The sequence below is a fragment of the Carettochelys insculpta genome, chromosome 1 (genome assembly GCF_033958435.1).
Source record: "Carettochelys insculpta isolate YL-2023 chromosome 1, ASM3395843v1, whole genome shotgun sequence".
NCBI lineage: Eukaryota > Metazoa > Chordata > Testudines > Carettochelyidae > Carettochelys > Carettochelys insculpta.
This window is the reverse complement of record NC_134137.1, coordinates 132,886,761-132,903,213: the sequence shown is the minus strand read 5'-3', so window position 1 is coordinate 132,903,213 and position 16,453 is coordinate 132,886,761. Positions and strand designations below refer to the sequence as shown.

General features: G+C 50.7%; 1 protein-coding gene across 1 annotated transcript in view; it reads left to right on the top strand.

Moving 5' to 3' along the window:
- Window positions 1-16,453, top strand: part of OCA2 (OCA2 melanosomal transmembrane protein) — a 338,099-nt gene that overhangs the window by 224,768 nt on the left and 96,878 nt on the right. Inside the window, exon 21 of the mRNA XM_074983294.1 lies at window positions 15,313-15,406. Coding sequence (XP_074839395.1) covers window positions 15,313-15,406 — 94 coding nt within the window. The remainder of the gene's footprint in view (window positions 1-15,312; window positions 15,407-16,453) is intronic.

Below are 16,453 nucleotides of genomic sequence, written 5' to 3'. Positions count from 1 at the left end.
CAGCTGAGTGGTTGAGAGATGCTTTCTCCAGCCCCTGAGCTCGATGGTGGCCGCGTGGAGTGGCCCCTTAAAGCTCCCTGCCCCCTGCCTTCCTGTGCAGGAAGCTGAGAGAACGTGCAGGTGGCAGCCCAGACACGCGGCCAGCCTGCACGTCCCTCAGCAGCCCCACACACACCCCACCGCTGCAATGGCCACCCGCCAGCCCCCCAGGCGTCCACAGGGGACACCCCCCAAGCGGAGCCAGGGCTCCCAGCCCAGCAGCCAGGCAGGGAAGTGGCAGCGGGGCCCCTCCTGGATGGAGGCCGAGCTTTGGGACCTGCTGGGGCTCTGGAGCAAGGAGGAGGTGCTCCAGGTAATGGGGAGCAAGAGGCTGAACGCGGATGCGTTCGCTCGGCTGGCTGAGGGCCTGGCTGCCCGGGGTCACCCTGCCCGCACTCTGGATCATGTCCAGAGTAAAGTGAAGGAGCTGCGGCAGGGTTACGCCCCGGCCCGGGATGCGGCCGGCCGATCTGGGGCCGCCCCCATCACTTGCCCCTTTTACAGGGAGCTCAGGGACATCCTGGGCCCCAGGCACACCTCCTCCCCTCTGGCCACTCTTGATACCTCGGCCGAGGAGCCCCAGTAGGCCCAGGAGGCGGAGTCCGCCCTGGAGGCAAGCCCCACACCCCGGGGGCCCCCCCAGGAGCCCACCCCCGGGTCACCGGAGGAGGAGGAGAAGGAGGGGGAGTTCTCCTCCAGCGACGCCGGCCTGAGGATTGTCCTGCAATCCAGGAGCTCCAGCCGGGCGTCTGCCCCCTGGGTGTCCCCCAACCGTGGGAGTGGACCATCAGGTATGTACCACCCCGGTGCACACCCTCGGGGTTGAGGGGCGGGGGTAATAGATATGACCAGGGCCCTCCACATGCCCAGATGACCATGGCCCCACGGACAGAAGTGGCATGTCCCTCAGAAGAGTGCATCAGCCCCTGCCCCCCAGCACGACAGTGCCTTGCCCCATCCCCCGGGCTGGGGGATGCGGAACCTCCTGTTGTACCTGCTGAGTGAGAGTCACTCCTGCCAGCGGATAGGGTGCAGTGCAGGGGGACCCCTGAACCCCATCACAGCAGCATCTCCCGGGGACGGGGATGGGGAACCTGCAGCAGAGGGGTGGGGGGACAAGGGCCACGGCTCGGGGCCCACACTAACGGCTGTCTCCACTCTTCTTCCCCCCTCCTGTGTTCCGCAGCTGCACCATCGGAAGGACCGGAGAGCGCCAGCGAGGTGTCTGTGGTCCCGGACAGCCCCCCGGGGCCATCACTCCAGGCCAGCCCCTCGGCAGAGGACCAACCAGCCCCACGGTGGGGAAGATGGAGGACCCAGCACCACCACCCAACGGCGACGGACCCCCAGCTGCTGGCCCTCCACCGTCGGCAGCTGGAGGTCACCGAGCAGTGGCTGCGGGTGGAGGAGCGCCGCCTCCAGCTGCAGGAGTGGGCGCTGGCCTGGCGCCAGGAGGCATGGGGGGCCTTCATGCGGACCTTCGATCGTATTGCCGACTACCTGGCCCCCCATGCCGCACCAGCCACCGCTGCGCCCGCCCTGCCTGCTCCACCCACTGCTCCAGCCTCTGCGCCGTCCACCGTCGCACCGCCACCCGCCACCGAGGGCCCTTCCACCAAGGGGACCTGGGGCCAGCTGACACCCACCGGCCGTATCTCCTGGTCCTCCTGGCCCCCAGCCAGCCCCGTCCAGGGCTGAGGCCGAGGCGGGGATCCCGGCCGCCCACCCCCAGCGCTGGACATTAGGGGGTGTGGGGCCCAGGATGTGGCCCCCCCCCCTTTGTATATATCCCCCTCACCTATGTTTTGTAAATAGTTTGTATTAGACCCCTGTTCTGTTCTGTTATGATGCTACCTGCCCCCCCATGTAAATAGTTCTCCCCTTCCTTGTCTTCCCCTTTTTTTTCCTTTCATCTGATAATACGTATATATATAATATTTATTTTGGTTGTACATAGTTATAATATAAGAAGAAAAGTTCAAGATATATGTTCTGGTTTCATGACAAACATGTCTGTTTTTATTTACAAGAAAGGTGGGGATGTGTGCTCTTGGGTGCTCTGTGGTGTGGGCATAGGGGCAGGGAGTGTTGTGGAGGATGGGGGGGCAGTGGGGGGCCTGCCAGCGTTCACCCCACGGCCTCATCAAACTGGGCCCGCAGGGCCTCCTGGACCCGGTCCCTTCGGGGTACACCTGGCGACTGGGGCCAGCGGGTGGCTGCACATCGGCCCTGCCAGCCTCCACAGCCCAGCCCTGAAAGAAGGCCTCCCCCTTGCTCTCGACGAGGTTGTGGAGGGCGCTGCACACACCCACAATCTGGGGGATGTTGGTGGGGCCCGCATCCAGGCGGGTGAGGAGACACCTCCAGCACCCTTTGAGGCAGCCAAATGTGCGCTCCATCACCTGGCGTGCGTGGTTCAGGCGCAGGTTGAAGTGCTCCTGGCTGGCTGACAGATGGCCCGTGTAAGGGTGCATGAGCCAGGGCCGGAGGGGGTATGCTGCATCTGCGATGACGCAGAGGGGCATGGTGGTGTCCCCCACAGGGATCTCCTGCTGGGGGATGTAGGTCCCTGCCTCCAGCCGGTGGCACAGGCCCAAGTTCCAGAATACCCGGGCATCGTGGGTGCTGCCAGGCCAGCCAACATATATGTCCAGGAAGTGGCCCCGGTTGTCCACCAAGGCCTGGAGGACCACTGAGTGGTAGCCCTTCCTGTTTAAGTAGTGTCCTCCACTGTGTTCCAGGGTGTGGATGGGGATGTGTGTCCCATCCAGAACCCTGAAGCAATTGGGGAAGCCCAGGGTGGCAAAGCCCGCGATGGCGCCATCCGGGTCCCCAAGCCTCATGAGCCTGTGGAGGAGCAGGGCATTGATGGCGTGGATGACCTGCAGGGGAAGCACATGGGAGAGCACTAATGAGGGGTGTGCAGGGTGTGTGTGGCCCTCCCCTGCCAGGGCTGCCTCCCCCCCGTCCCCTGTGGGTCCTCTTACCTCCATGAGGACAGCCCCGACGGTGGCCTTGCCAATGACAAACTGCTGGCCCACGGATCGGTAGCTGTCTGGAGTGTCCAGCTTCTAGACAGTGATGCCGACCCATTTCTCGACGCTGAGGGCACGCTGCATGGCGGTGTCCTGGTGCCTGAGTGCGGGGGTGAGCCACTGGCATAGCTCCAGAAACGTCTGCCGGCTCATGCGAAAGTTCCTGAGCCAGCGGTCGTCGTCCCACTCTCAGAGCACCAGCCGCTCCCACCAGTCGGTACTCGTGGGGTAGCTCCACAGCCAGTGGCGTGTGTGGCGGGTGGGGGGGGGCGGGGTGCTGCAGGGTTGGGGGTTGCGTCCTCCTCCCCTGTGGGCAGCTCCTCCTCTGTGGCAAGGATGTGCTCAGCTGCCTCCTGCATGGCATGGAGCAGGGCGAGCACTGCTCCTGCAGGGGCGGCTGGGTGGACCTCTGGCTGCTGCTGCTGCTGCTGCTGGGGGTCCATGCCTGCGTTGCTCGAGGTGTGCATGCCTATGGCTCTGCAGACTGCTTGCTGTGCAGGCTGCGTGTGTCTGGGAGGGGCCCTTTAAGGGAGCGGCTAGCTGTTGCCCCGGAAGCGCTAGTCCACCCTGTGACACTGTCTGCAGCTGTTCCTGGCACCCTTATTTCGATGTGTGCTACTATGGCATGTAGACGTTCCCTCGTGGCACCTATTTCGATGTGGTGCTGCCCAACGTCGAAGTTGAACGTCGACGTTGCCAGCCCTGGAGGACGTGTAGACCGTATTAATCGAAATAGGCTATTTCGATGTTGCTACATCGAAATAGGCTACTTCGATGTAGCGTTCACGTGTAGATGTAGCCAGGGTGATTCAAAGGCAGTTTTACGAATAATTCTCATCAGGAAAAATATATTTTGAGTTCTAGAATGATACATCTCCTTCCAGACATTTAATATTTTATGTTTCTATTTGCAGCACTGGGTTAATTGCATCTGTAAATTAAACTGAAGTTTTAAGTACATATAATTGTATAGGTTAACATGACAAAGGATATTTACATGTTATTTAATGGGAAACATATGGAAGCACTGCTCTTAAATTCAAATTCATACTCTGACTGCTCCTGTGTGAAATATTGTTAAAAGAGGAGGCATTCAAGTAACGGAAGGCCTGATTCAAAAGTCAGTAACGAGAATGCAAAGATTCTCATGGGCTCCAATGGTCTTTGGCTCAGCCCCTGTGTGACGGAATGTGGGGCAACCACAGTTGAGCCAGCACTTTGGTCGCTGCAGGTCTCATTAAGTACTCCAGAGCAGACCTCATTAGCAGAGTTATGCCTAATAAATGCACCGAGGAGAATCTAGGCCATTAGTCAGATGATACAAAAGGCATAGGAGTGTGGGAGGAAACAGACAGAGGGAGATTACTCCTTTCTGGTTGTCTCAGCAGGTGAGGGCTTTCTAGGCTTATAGGTTTAAGGTCATATAGGCTGCGTCTACACGTGCACACTACATCGAAATAGCTTATTTCGATGTAGCGACATCGAAATAGGCTATTTTGATGAATAACGTCTACACGTCCTCCAGGGCTGGCAACGTCGACGTTCAACTTCGACGTTGGGCAGCACCACATCGAAATAGGCACCGCGAGGGAACGTCTACACGCCAAAGTAGCACACATCGAAATAAGGGTGCCAGGAACAGCTGCAGACAGTGTCACAGGGCGGACTAGTGCTTCCGGGGCAACAGCTAGCTGCTCCCTTAAAGGGCCCCTCCCAAACACAGTTGCACTAAACAACACAAGATCCACAGAGCTGACAACTGGTTGCAGACCCTGTGCATGCAGCATGGATCCCCAGCTGCCGCAGCAGCAGCCAGAAGCCCTGGGCTAAGGGCTTCTGCCCACGGTGACCATAGAGCCCCGCAGGGGCTGGAGAGAGAGCATCTCTCAACCCCCCAGCTGATGGCCGCCATGGAGGACCCAGCAATTTCGACGTTGCGGCACGCGGATCGTCTACACGGTCCCTACTTCGACGTTGAACGTCGAAGTAGGGCGCTATTCCGATCCCCTCATGAGGTTAGCGACTTCGACGTCTCACTGCCTAACGTCGAAGTTAACTTCGAAATAGCGCCCGACGCGTGTAGCCGCGACGGGCGCTATTTCGAAGTTAGTGCCGCTACTTCGAAGTAGCGTGCACGTGTAGACGCGGCCATAGTGTCAGAGGGTGGTGGAAAACAATATTGTACATGAGCTACACAGGTGTTTTATCAGAAAATGGTCCCTGAGCTGTTTGTGGATTTGAGACAAGGATTGAGTGAGGGGGGCCCTGCCACAAGCTCCAAGAGTTTTTGCTGAAGAACAAGTTTTTTGTTTCCTACATACACTACTCAGTGTCACTGGAGTGAGAAAACACTTGGATCGAACTGAAAGTTCAGCTGTGCTGTATCCACTTTTGATTTGGGAGTACTAAAAGTCTTTTCATGAGACTCTGTACTCTATATATGTCACGTGGGGTAGTCCACAATGTCTGTGCAAAAACTGGAGCATTCCTTGGCTTAGTTCAATATTTTGATCTGGAATTCTGGAACTTTAACAGAATATTTTTCTTTCAACTCCAATCCAGTTATTGAAAGTTCAGGATACAGCATTGCTTGTAGAGAGTTTCCATTATTATCAAAGGATATGCATGCAGTACATTGAAATCCTAGTAGTAGTAGTAGTAGTAGTAGTAGTAGGCATCCTTCAGTCTGCATAGACTATGGATCGCGCCCTTTATAGTTTCAATTGAGGACTTCATTTACAGCATCTACTGTGACTGTGAAGACCCACACGAGAGTGACAGTCCTTGCTGCATCTCTTGCAGATGTGGTGGGTGTCTGGCAAGTCCTTATTGTGCTTTCTATGCACTCGCTTCTCCTCTGCTAGCTGTCTGATCCTCATCTTGCCCTTCTGAAGGCCCTTGTGTAACCCCTAACTCCATCTGCTGCGGTCATCTGCTAGTTCTTCCCAGTTGTCCAGCTCGATGTCTACCTCTCTGAGGTCTCTCTTGCAGACATCTTTGTAGTGCCACTGGGTGCATCTGGGAGGTCTTTTGCCAGAGGCTAGCTCACCATACAGGATGTCTTTTGGAATCCTTCCATCATTCATCCTGTGGAAGTGGCCAAGCCAGCGGAGCTGACGCTGCCTGAGGAGGGTGTGCATGGTTGGGATTCCAGCTTGCTCGAGGACGGCGGTGTTGGTCACTCTGTCCTTCCATGATATTCCAAGGATGCGCCTGAGGCAGCGCAAGTGGAAGACATTCAGCCTCTTTTCCTGGCGGGCATACAGGGTCCAAGTCTCGCTGCCATAAAGGAGGGTGCTGAGGATGCAGGCTCTGTAGACTTGCATTTTGGTGTGAGTGTACAGCTTATTGTTATTCCACACTCTCTTGCTGAGTCTGGACAGAGTTGTGGCCACTTTTCCGATCCTCCTATTTATCTCAGTGTCCAACGACAGGGTGTCAGTGATGGTGGACCCGAGGTAAACGAACTCACGGACGACCTCTAACGTATAGTTGTCAATGCTGATTGATGGGGATTCAGCAATATCCTGACTGAGTACGTTTGTCTTCTTTAGGCTGATGGTAAGCCCAAAGTCCTTGCATGCTTTGGAGAACTGATCCAGCAGTTTTTGAAGCTGGTCTTCTGTGTGATACACTACAGCAGCATTGTCTGCGAACAGCATGTCTCTGATGAGGACTTCCCACACCTTAGACTTAGCTTTCAGCCTTGCAAGGTTAAACAGTTTCCCATCAGATCTTGTGTGCAGCAAGATGCCCTCTGTTGAAGATCCAAAGGCATGCTTCAGGAGGAGTGCGAAGAAGATCCCGAACAATGTCGGAGTAAGCACGCATCCTTGTTTGACGACGCTCCTGATTCTGAAAGCATCCGATAATGCGCCATCATATTGGATGGTTCCTCTCATGTCTTTGTGGAACGACTGGATCATCTCGAGTAACCGTGGAGGACAGCCTATCTTGTGGAGCAGTTTGAACAGATCATCCCTGCTGACCAAGTCAAAGGCCTTGGTCAGGTCGATGAAGGCTATGTAGAGTGGCTTCCTCTGCTCCCTGCACTTCTCCTGCAGCTGCCTTAGAGAGAAGACCATGTCAATGGTAGACCTCTCTGCGCGGAATGCGCACTGCGATTCGGGGTACACCCTCTCAGCAATCTTCTGGAGTCTGCCAAGGATGATGCGAGCGAACAGTTTACCAGTGACGCTTAGGAGGGAGATTTCACGGTAGTTGTTGCAGTCACTTCTGTCTCCCTTGTTCTTATACAACGTTACAATGTTAGCGTCATGCATATCCTGTGGAACCTCACCCTCTTTCCAGCACAGGCACAGTAGCTCATGTAGGGGTTCCAGTAGTGTGTCCGCGGCACACTTGATTACCTCTGGAGGTATACCATCCTGGCCAGGGGCCTTTCCTGCTGCAATGCTGTCGATAGCTTTCTTCAGTTCATCCACAGTCAGTTCTTGACCCAGTTCGTCCATTACTGGTAGGAGCTTGACGACATCAAGGGCTGCGTCAACCACAACGTTCTTGCGTGAGTACAGCTCGGAGTAGGGCTCAACCCAGTGCTCCATCTGTTTGGCTTTGTCAGCGATGACTTCACCAGATATGGATTTCAGAGGTGCCATCTTGTTCTGGATGGGTCCTAATGCCTTCTTCATACCCTCGTACATTCCTCTGAGATTACCAAAGTCAGCACAGGTCTGGATGCTGCTGCGTAGCTGGAGCCAGTGGTTGTTGGCACAGCACCTGGCTGTCTGCTGTACTGTTCTTCTGGCTACTCTAAGTGCTTGCTGGGTTCTCTGGCTCGGTGAGCATTTGTACTCCAGGAGTGCAGCGCCCTTCTTTTCAATGACTGGAATCATCTCATCGGAGTTACCTTCGAACCAGTCGTTCGTGTTTCTAGCTCTTCTTCCAAACACCGACAATGTTGTAAACATTGAAATCCTAAGCACAGGAGAAAAACTTTTCAAATATGTAGAAGAAAGTTATAGTACTTCAGATGCAAAATATGGCTTATAACAGTAATTGCTTGGTGATGATTATGCGTTGGATTAGCAAGTTTTTTTGAAAGAAAAAAAATATAAGTGATACAGCACTCCAACGAGACAAAAATATCTATTGATAATACATGACTTTGCAACATTTTTTCTCCTTTTGCTGCAAAAGCAGCCATCTGAGAGAATTAAAGTAAGCAACCCAATTCTGATGTCTCTGTTGTTCCCAGAAGGATGAAATGATTGATGTTTTTGACAAAGTCTAAGTAATTGTTATATAGACTTAATACGGAGAGTAAGTCACAGCATTTCTAACAAAAGGATAAAAAACAATTTGTCAAATAAGTAGGTAACAGTAAAACAGGTGGGTAAAATATACGTTTGAGTTTCTAAAAAGGTATTAAATATAATTTATACAAGATTTTAAAATGTGAATTCTCCCTTTTAATTAAAGACAATTCCTAAATTTTAGTTCTTTTTTTAAATCATTGTAATGTATGTTTGTTTCTAGAAAAGTTACAAGGAATCATGTGCTTTCCTCGTTTGGCTTGTTTCTAATAGATTTCATAGGCCTCAATCAGCACATTAGGAATGAATGGGGCTAAGGTACACCAATAATACTCCAATTGCAACACTATAAATATAGGACGTGATTCTCTAGTGGATGTGTTATAACGTATCTAGTGGAAGTCTGTGATTTGTCCAAAAACACCTAGCAGAGAACTATTTATAGGGTGTTACTATGCTGGATCTGGGTTTGTTCCTCTGGCCCTCCTCCATATGGGGACACTGCAGGGGTCAGCTGTCATAGAGGCCTCAGACCATGGCCAGGAAATATCTACACTTGTATGCCCTAAGTCAGTTGAGCATTGTTGGGTTCTTATATCTGAATTGCATCACTGCCTCAGATGGTGAAGAAAGCTCTAGTAGGGAGGGTCTTCCTACTGGGGAGACCCCAAACGGCAGGAGGAGAGTTCCATGCTTGTAAGCAGACCAGTGTTATTTCTTAGCTTTTGGTAGCATTTTCAGCTGTTTAAATAAATAGATCATGTTGATGCTCAGTTCATGACTAATGTCACTAGTCTGTCTGTCTGTCTGTCTGTCTGTCTGTCTGTCCATCTGCTCCCCCCATCATATATAAAAACAAACACACACATATATATAATTTAATTATATATATAAATTAATTTTTTTAAGGCTGTGGATTAATCACAGTTAACTCATACGATTACCTGAAAGTTAATCACAATTTAAAAAATTAATAATGATTAATCACTGTTTTAATTAAACTGTAAAACAGTTGAATGCAAATTGAAATGTATTAAATATTATGAATGTATTTTTACATTTTCAAATATATTGCTTTAAATTACAACAGGGAATACAAAGTGCACAGTGCTCACGCTATCTGTTTTATTACAAATATTTGCAATAAGATAAAAATAGTATTTTTCAATTCACCTCATACAATAGTGCAACTCTTATAGTGCAATCATTTTATTGTGAAAGTGCAGTTTACAAATGCAATTTTTTTGTTACATAACTGCACTAAAAACTAAGCAATATAAAACTTTAGCACCTACAAGTCCACTCAGTCCTATTTCTTGTTCAGCCAGTTGTTCAGACTTACACGTTTTTGCAGTAGATAATACCTCCACTTTTAATTTACAAAGTCTCCTGAAAGCGAGACCAGACATTCAGATGGCACCTCTGTAGCTAGTATTGCAAGATATTTACATGCCAGATGTGCTAAATATTATGTTTCAGCCACCATTCCAGAGGGCATTCTTCCGTGGTAATAAAACTCTTTAAAAAACTTGTTAATTAAATTTGCAACTGAAATCCTTGCAGCAGAATTGTATGTCTCCTGCTCTATTTTACTCGTATTCTGCCATATATTTCATTTTATAGCCATCTGGGATGATAACCCAACATGTGGTGTTCACTTTAAGAACACTTTCACTTCATTGCAGATATGACAAAGTGCAAAAAAGGTACAAATGTGAAATTTCTAAACAAAGAAGATACAGCACTTGACCCAAAGTTTAAGATCTGAAGTGTTTTTTAAACTCTGAGGCTGTGGCCACACTTGGCATTACCTTTGAAAGCATTTTTGAAAGGAAGGGCGATTTCAAAATGAGCAGCAGAGTGACTACACACAAAAGGCTCATTTCAAAATCAACTTTGAAATAAAACAGTGGTCATTTCAAAAGAGTTGTTCCACTCCCGTCTCGGGAACAATGCCTCAGTTAGACGTTGCTTTCAAAATGAAATGTGTGTAGCCGCTCCCCTAGTCACTATTTCGAAACCCCAAGTCTGCTACAGTGTTGGCCCCTCCCTGGAGCACAGACACACGCTGGCCAGCACTCAGGGCTCTGTGGTTGTCAGCTCTGGCTGCCTTAAAGCTGCAGGAACACAGACACCTCATGCAGGAAGCTGACAGTGTGCTGGTAGCCATAGGAGCATGTGCTCCCAGCTGCACACTCTCCAGTACTCCCCCCAGCCCCAACACCAGTAAATCAGACAGCCAGAGCCATGGCCAGCAGTCAAGACCCCGGAGAGCCCCAGAGATTCCAAGGCACTGGGAGGCAGTGCTCCCAGGACCCCGGGCAGCTGCTGAAGGGGAAGGGTGCTGTGGCTGCAGGCTGAGATCAGGGACCTCCTGGCCATCTGGGGGGATGAGGATGTCCTGCTGAGGATGGAGGGGTAGAAGCAGAATGCAGCCACTTTTGACTATCTGGCAGATACCCTGGCTGCAAGGGGCCACCCCTCTGCATCCCCTGACCAGGTGTGCTCTAAAGTAAAAGAGCTGTGCCAGAGGTATGCAAACATGAAGGATGCAGCCAGGCTGTTGAGGGCAGCACCTGCCATCTGCCCATACTTCCAGGGCCAGACCACTGGCATGGGCCCTGGACATGGCTGAGCCGGAGGGGGAGGGCAAGGATCCAGAGCCAGCACCCCCCACAACACCGCCGACCCCATGGTTGAAGCCACTGGCTGAAAACAGGGACAGCAACAGCAAGTGTAGGAGTGAGGGAATGCTATACATTGCTGTGCCCTCAGAGGGCATGAGCCAGGCCACTTCTGCCTGGGCCTCCCCCATGTTGCCTGAGGCACCGTCAGATAGGACTGGGAGTGGGGCACCCCAGGCCAGCGGGGCGCAGTGGTATTCGCCTTTGCTGACATGGGCCAGGGCACATGGCCAGTGGCTGGGGTCCGAGGGAGGGCCATGGTTGCCATGAGGGAGAGGCCTGCATGTGGGGGTCCCTATACAGAGCCAGGGACAGCCACGCAGGGAACATGGCTGGGGAGAGTGTTGGGGGGTGGGGAGGCAAAACAGTCCTGAAAATGGCCCAGGGTAGATGGACTGCACAACAGCTAGGAAGCCCTGGGCCTTCCCCCAAGGGCAGGGAGGGACAGTGACTCGGACGTGGCCACTGGGCCACAGGACCTGGTCATGTGACTAACAAGGCACTGTACTCTCCCTTTATGTCTTCTCAGCCTCAGTGTCTGCGGGCCACCCCAGGCCCCTTGACATGCCAGGGAGCCCTGCAGTGGCCAGTTAGGTGTAAGGAGGGACACCTCCTTGGACCAGGTGCCATGTTGGGTGGGCCCACCACTGCAGCTGGGCAGATGACCTTGCAGAAGCCCACACAGCTGTATGGCAGGAGTAAAACTGCCTGCTGCAGGAATGGCTCTCCATGGAGCGGGCATCCTGGGACTGAGTTGTGGGGTACCTCGACATCCTCACCTAGGCTATTGCCACCTGCCTGGCTCAGCCACCCTCTCAATGGATGACCCTTCCTGCCCCTGCCACTGCCCTGCTGCTGCCTCCACCTCTACCCCCGCTGGTAGCTACTGGTGCTCCCAGCACCATCCCAGCCCCTCAGGAGGTTCCGGACCTGGGGCGGTTGTGACTCTAAGGGCCTGGTGTCATGGACCGCACCCAGCTGGTCATAGTGCAGCACAGCCTCAGCTGCCCAGCGTGTCACAAAGAGCTCATGCTTACTCTCCACAAGATTGTGGAGAGCACAACATGTGGCCATGAGCGTGGGCACGCTGGGGAGGTCCACCTCCAGGTGCATCAGCAAGCACCTGAAGCATGCCTTCAGGAGCCTGAATGCCCCCTCCACCATGTTCCTGGCCTGGTTGAGCTGGGCTTTGTGGTGGTCCTGGATTTCAGTGGTGTGACCTGTGTAGGGGTGCATTAGCCAGTCCTGGAGGGGTTAGACAACATCGGCAACTATGCACAGGACCATAGTCGTGTTCCCCCCGGGAGCTCCTGAGGGGGGGACGTAGGTGATGTTGGCCATCCTGTGCCCGAGCCATGAGTTCTGCAGGATATAGGCATCATGGGCCCTGCCTGGCTAGCCCACACAAATGTCAGTAAAGCATCCACATGGGCCTAGAGGATGATCGAATGGTAGCCCTTCCGATTAACATACCATCTGTGGCTGTGTGGTGGGGCCCAGATGGCGACATGGGTGCTGTCCAAGGTGCTGAAGCAGTTGGGGAAGCCCAGCTGCTGGAACCTGGCCATGGCAGCATACACATCCCCCAAGTGGATGAGCTGGCACAGGAGGAGCCGGTTGATGGGGTCAATGACCTATACGGGGTGCAGGACACAGGTATGTGTGAGCATGTGGCAGTTTGCAGTGGGACCTCCCTCTGGGACCCCCTCCCTGGCCACCCTTTTGGGACCCCCTTCCCAGGCCCCATTGTGGGTGCATGACCCCAGCTGACTTTTAGAAGGACAACCCTGATGATGGCCTTCCCCACCCCAAATTTGTGGCTGTCCAAGAGGTTGTTGTTTGGGGTGGCCAGCTTCCACATGGCGATGGCCACCCTTTTCTCCAGGGGGAGCGCAGGGCCACGTGTGTGTGCCCTGCTGGCACAGCTCCATGAAGGTAGTCTGAGTCATCCTCAAGTTTCAGAGCCACTGCTCATCGTCCCACTCCTCCAGGGCTGTGTGGTCCCACCATTCCCCACAGGTGGGGTACTGCCACAGGTGATGAGGGGCCCGGGGAATGGGGTGCTCTGGGTACACCATAGAGGGGGACCTGCAGGAGGCCAGCCATGTGGCGGTTGGCACGGAGCCTCAGGTGCACTACTACCATGATGGCCGTGAGACTGGCTATGATGTCCAGGATGTCCTCATCCAGGAGGTCCTGCAGGTCCATGGAGGGCTGCAGTGTTGGGGCTGAGCAAGGCTGTACTGGTGCTGAGCTGGAGGTTGCACGCTGCAAGCAACCTGAGCCCTCAGCATGTGCACGGGGAGTGGTGTTTGGACGGGGCAGCTGGCCCGTGTTCTAGGAAGGCCTTGTCGGCCATGTGACCCACCCCTTGCCATTTCCTGCTTCATTATTTTGAATGAAGGCTCTGTGCTGTGTAGCCGCTCCCATTCGAAAGGATGTGGCGGTGGGGGTCTCTTTGATGTTGTGGATCGCAAAACAATCTACGTTTTGTGTGCGATCATTTCATATTGAAACAACTCTCTTCGAAATAACAGACTGGGATTACCCCTTTTGCTGTTCCTTGCTAGGGCGGCCACAGCCTGAGAGGGACAAGGTGTGGAATGTGCTTTCAGAAGTCTTTAAAGAGCAACCCTACAATATAGAAAGTAAAGAACTGAAACGATCAAAAAAGAAAATCAACTTTCTATTGGTCACATCTGACTTGGACAGTGGCAATGAACGTAAATCAATATGCACTACTTCGGATTGCTAGTGATCAGAATCTGCCATAAGCATAAGTGCATGTCCTCTGAACTGGTGGATTAAGCAAGAAGCAGTATGGCTATATCTATACGAGCATCCACCCTTTTGAAAGGGGGGGCTAATGAGACACTTCGGGATATGCTAATGAGGTGCTGCAAAGAATATTCAGTGCCTCATTAGCACAATGGCAGTCCCGGAACTTTGACAGTGCCGCTTTTGATCGTGTGCAGCTCAGCTACATGGGGTCCTTTTTGAAAGGACTCTGCAGATGTCGAAATCCCCTTATTCCTATAACCAAATAAGAATAAGGGGATTTTGAAGTGTGTGGGGTCCTTTTGAAAAGAACCCCATGTAGACGAGTTGTGCATGATCGAAAGCGACACTTTCAAAGTGCCATGGCCGCCATTATGCTAAGGAGGCACTGCATATTCATTGCAGCACCTCATTAGCATATCCCAAAGTGTCTCATTAGCCCCCCCTTTCGAAAGGGGGGTGCTAGTGTAGACATAGCCTAGATGAATCTTTAGCATATTTTGTACATAAATACCTTCCGGTACTATTTACATGAGTGCCAAATGAGAACTCCTGTTCTGACTTTCAGGTGATATTATGAAGAAGAAGCAGGCAGCATTATCTCGTGCAAATGTGAACAAACTTGTTTGTCCAGGCAATTGACTGAAAAAGAAGTAGGACTGAGTGGGCTTGTAGGCTCTAAAGTATTACATTGTTTTATTTTTGAATGAAATTGATTTTTCTGCATAATTCTACATTTGTAAGTTCAATTCTCATGATAAAGAGATTGCAAATATTTATACTGTAAACAACCAAAAGAAATAATATTTTTCAATGTCCCCACTACAAAATAATGTGCAATCAAAAATAAGTATGAACCAAGCAGTGCACATTTAGTATTCTGTGTTGTAATTCAAATCAATACATCTGAAATTGTAGAGACCGTCCAAACTATTTAAATAGATGGTATTCTATTAGGCTATGGCCACATTACCCCTACCTTTTGGAAGGGGCATGTTAATGAGGGAGTTTGGACGATGCTAATAAGACACTGACATAAATATGCTGTGCTTCATTAGCATAGTGGTGGCCATGCGTGATTTCAAAGTGTGGCTTTTGGAACATATGCTGCCCATGTAGCTAGGGGCCTCTTGAAAGGATCCCCCTGACTTTGAAAGGCTCTTCTTCCTATTTAATTTTTGGGAAGAAAGGGCTTTCAAAGTGAGGGGGCATCTTTCGAAAGGCACCCGGCTACGTGGGCAGTATGCGTTCCGAAAGCAGCATTTTCGAATCACGCATGGCCACCATTATGCTAATGAGACACTGCATGTTTATGTCAGTGCCTCATTAGCATCTTCCAAACTCCATCATTAACAAGCCCCTTCTGAAAGGGAGTGGTAGTGTGGCCACAGTCTTATTTAACAGCATGTTTAATCATGATTGAGGTATTATTTATGTTGTTAATCACAATTAACTAATTTGAATTTCTTGACAGCCCTGATATATTTTTTTCAATAACAGATTCCTGTGCTTCTTAACCTCAGTCAAGATCCTGATGTTAACCTGCCTGTGAAACCACTAATATTTTCATTGGCCATAGGTGCATGTCTTGGAGGTAAGAGATCGTAATGATTGCAGAATTTCTGTATGTGTAAACATTCCACAGAATAGCTAAAGTTCAATAAGATTCCATGCTTTTATTATTGAAAGCACACTGAGATCATATCGACTTTGGAGGGCATTGGATCAGGCCCTTAATGTGTTTCCTGCACACCCTATAATAGAATTTTATTCTGATTTGTTTGCAGTGTGTGTTTGAAGGCCAGTTATGCATAAAGTCTAAATGCACAGGGCAGTCCAGATGGTGCTTACAGGCTTCAGATCCTTTGTGAAGAAAAAGAAAAGGACACAATTATCTTTCACATAGATGCCATAGCGGCTACTTTAAAAGGACATGGAGTTAATGTATAATATTTGTGATCAAAAGGTCTGCTCCAAAGGCTGTTGAAAACATTGGTAGGTTTTCTATTGACGTCAGTGGGCTTTGGCTCAAGCCCAGAAGATTCTTACAGATCTATTCAGTGCCTTATTTAGCGCTCCTTACTCAGACAAAACTCCCATTGAAGTCAACGTGAATTGAAGTCAGTGGGAGTTGTGCTTTAGTAAGGAAAGCTGAATAGAAGCCGACGGTATTTAGCTAAAAATAAAATATCATCTTGGTGCTAACTTAGCTTCCATGTGTTGCTGCTGGAGTGAATTTGTCTCAACATAAAACAATTAAAATAGATTTATTATTAAAGGATTCTCACAAGGGTCTGTTGCTGGTCTAGTCTTCATTATAATTTATAATAGCTGTACAGGATAGCCATCTGGTAGCCCTTGAGTTCAACTTTATGTTGGTCATTTTTTATCTTCTACAAGTACTTCACTATCATTGATTATGAATGAGTGACAGCAGGATCACACCGAAGTATTGAATAGCTTGCTTTTAAGTGTTAAGAATATAGTGTGTGATTTTTGTAGGGTAATATATCTAATGCTGATTTTTATTGCTGACAGTAACTGATAATTAAATATTAATTAATGTAAGAATTTCAATTAACGCATGGTATTGTTTAGATGCTGCTGAAGTCTTGTTGATTTGTGCCCTGCCCCCTCGCCC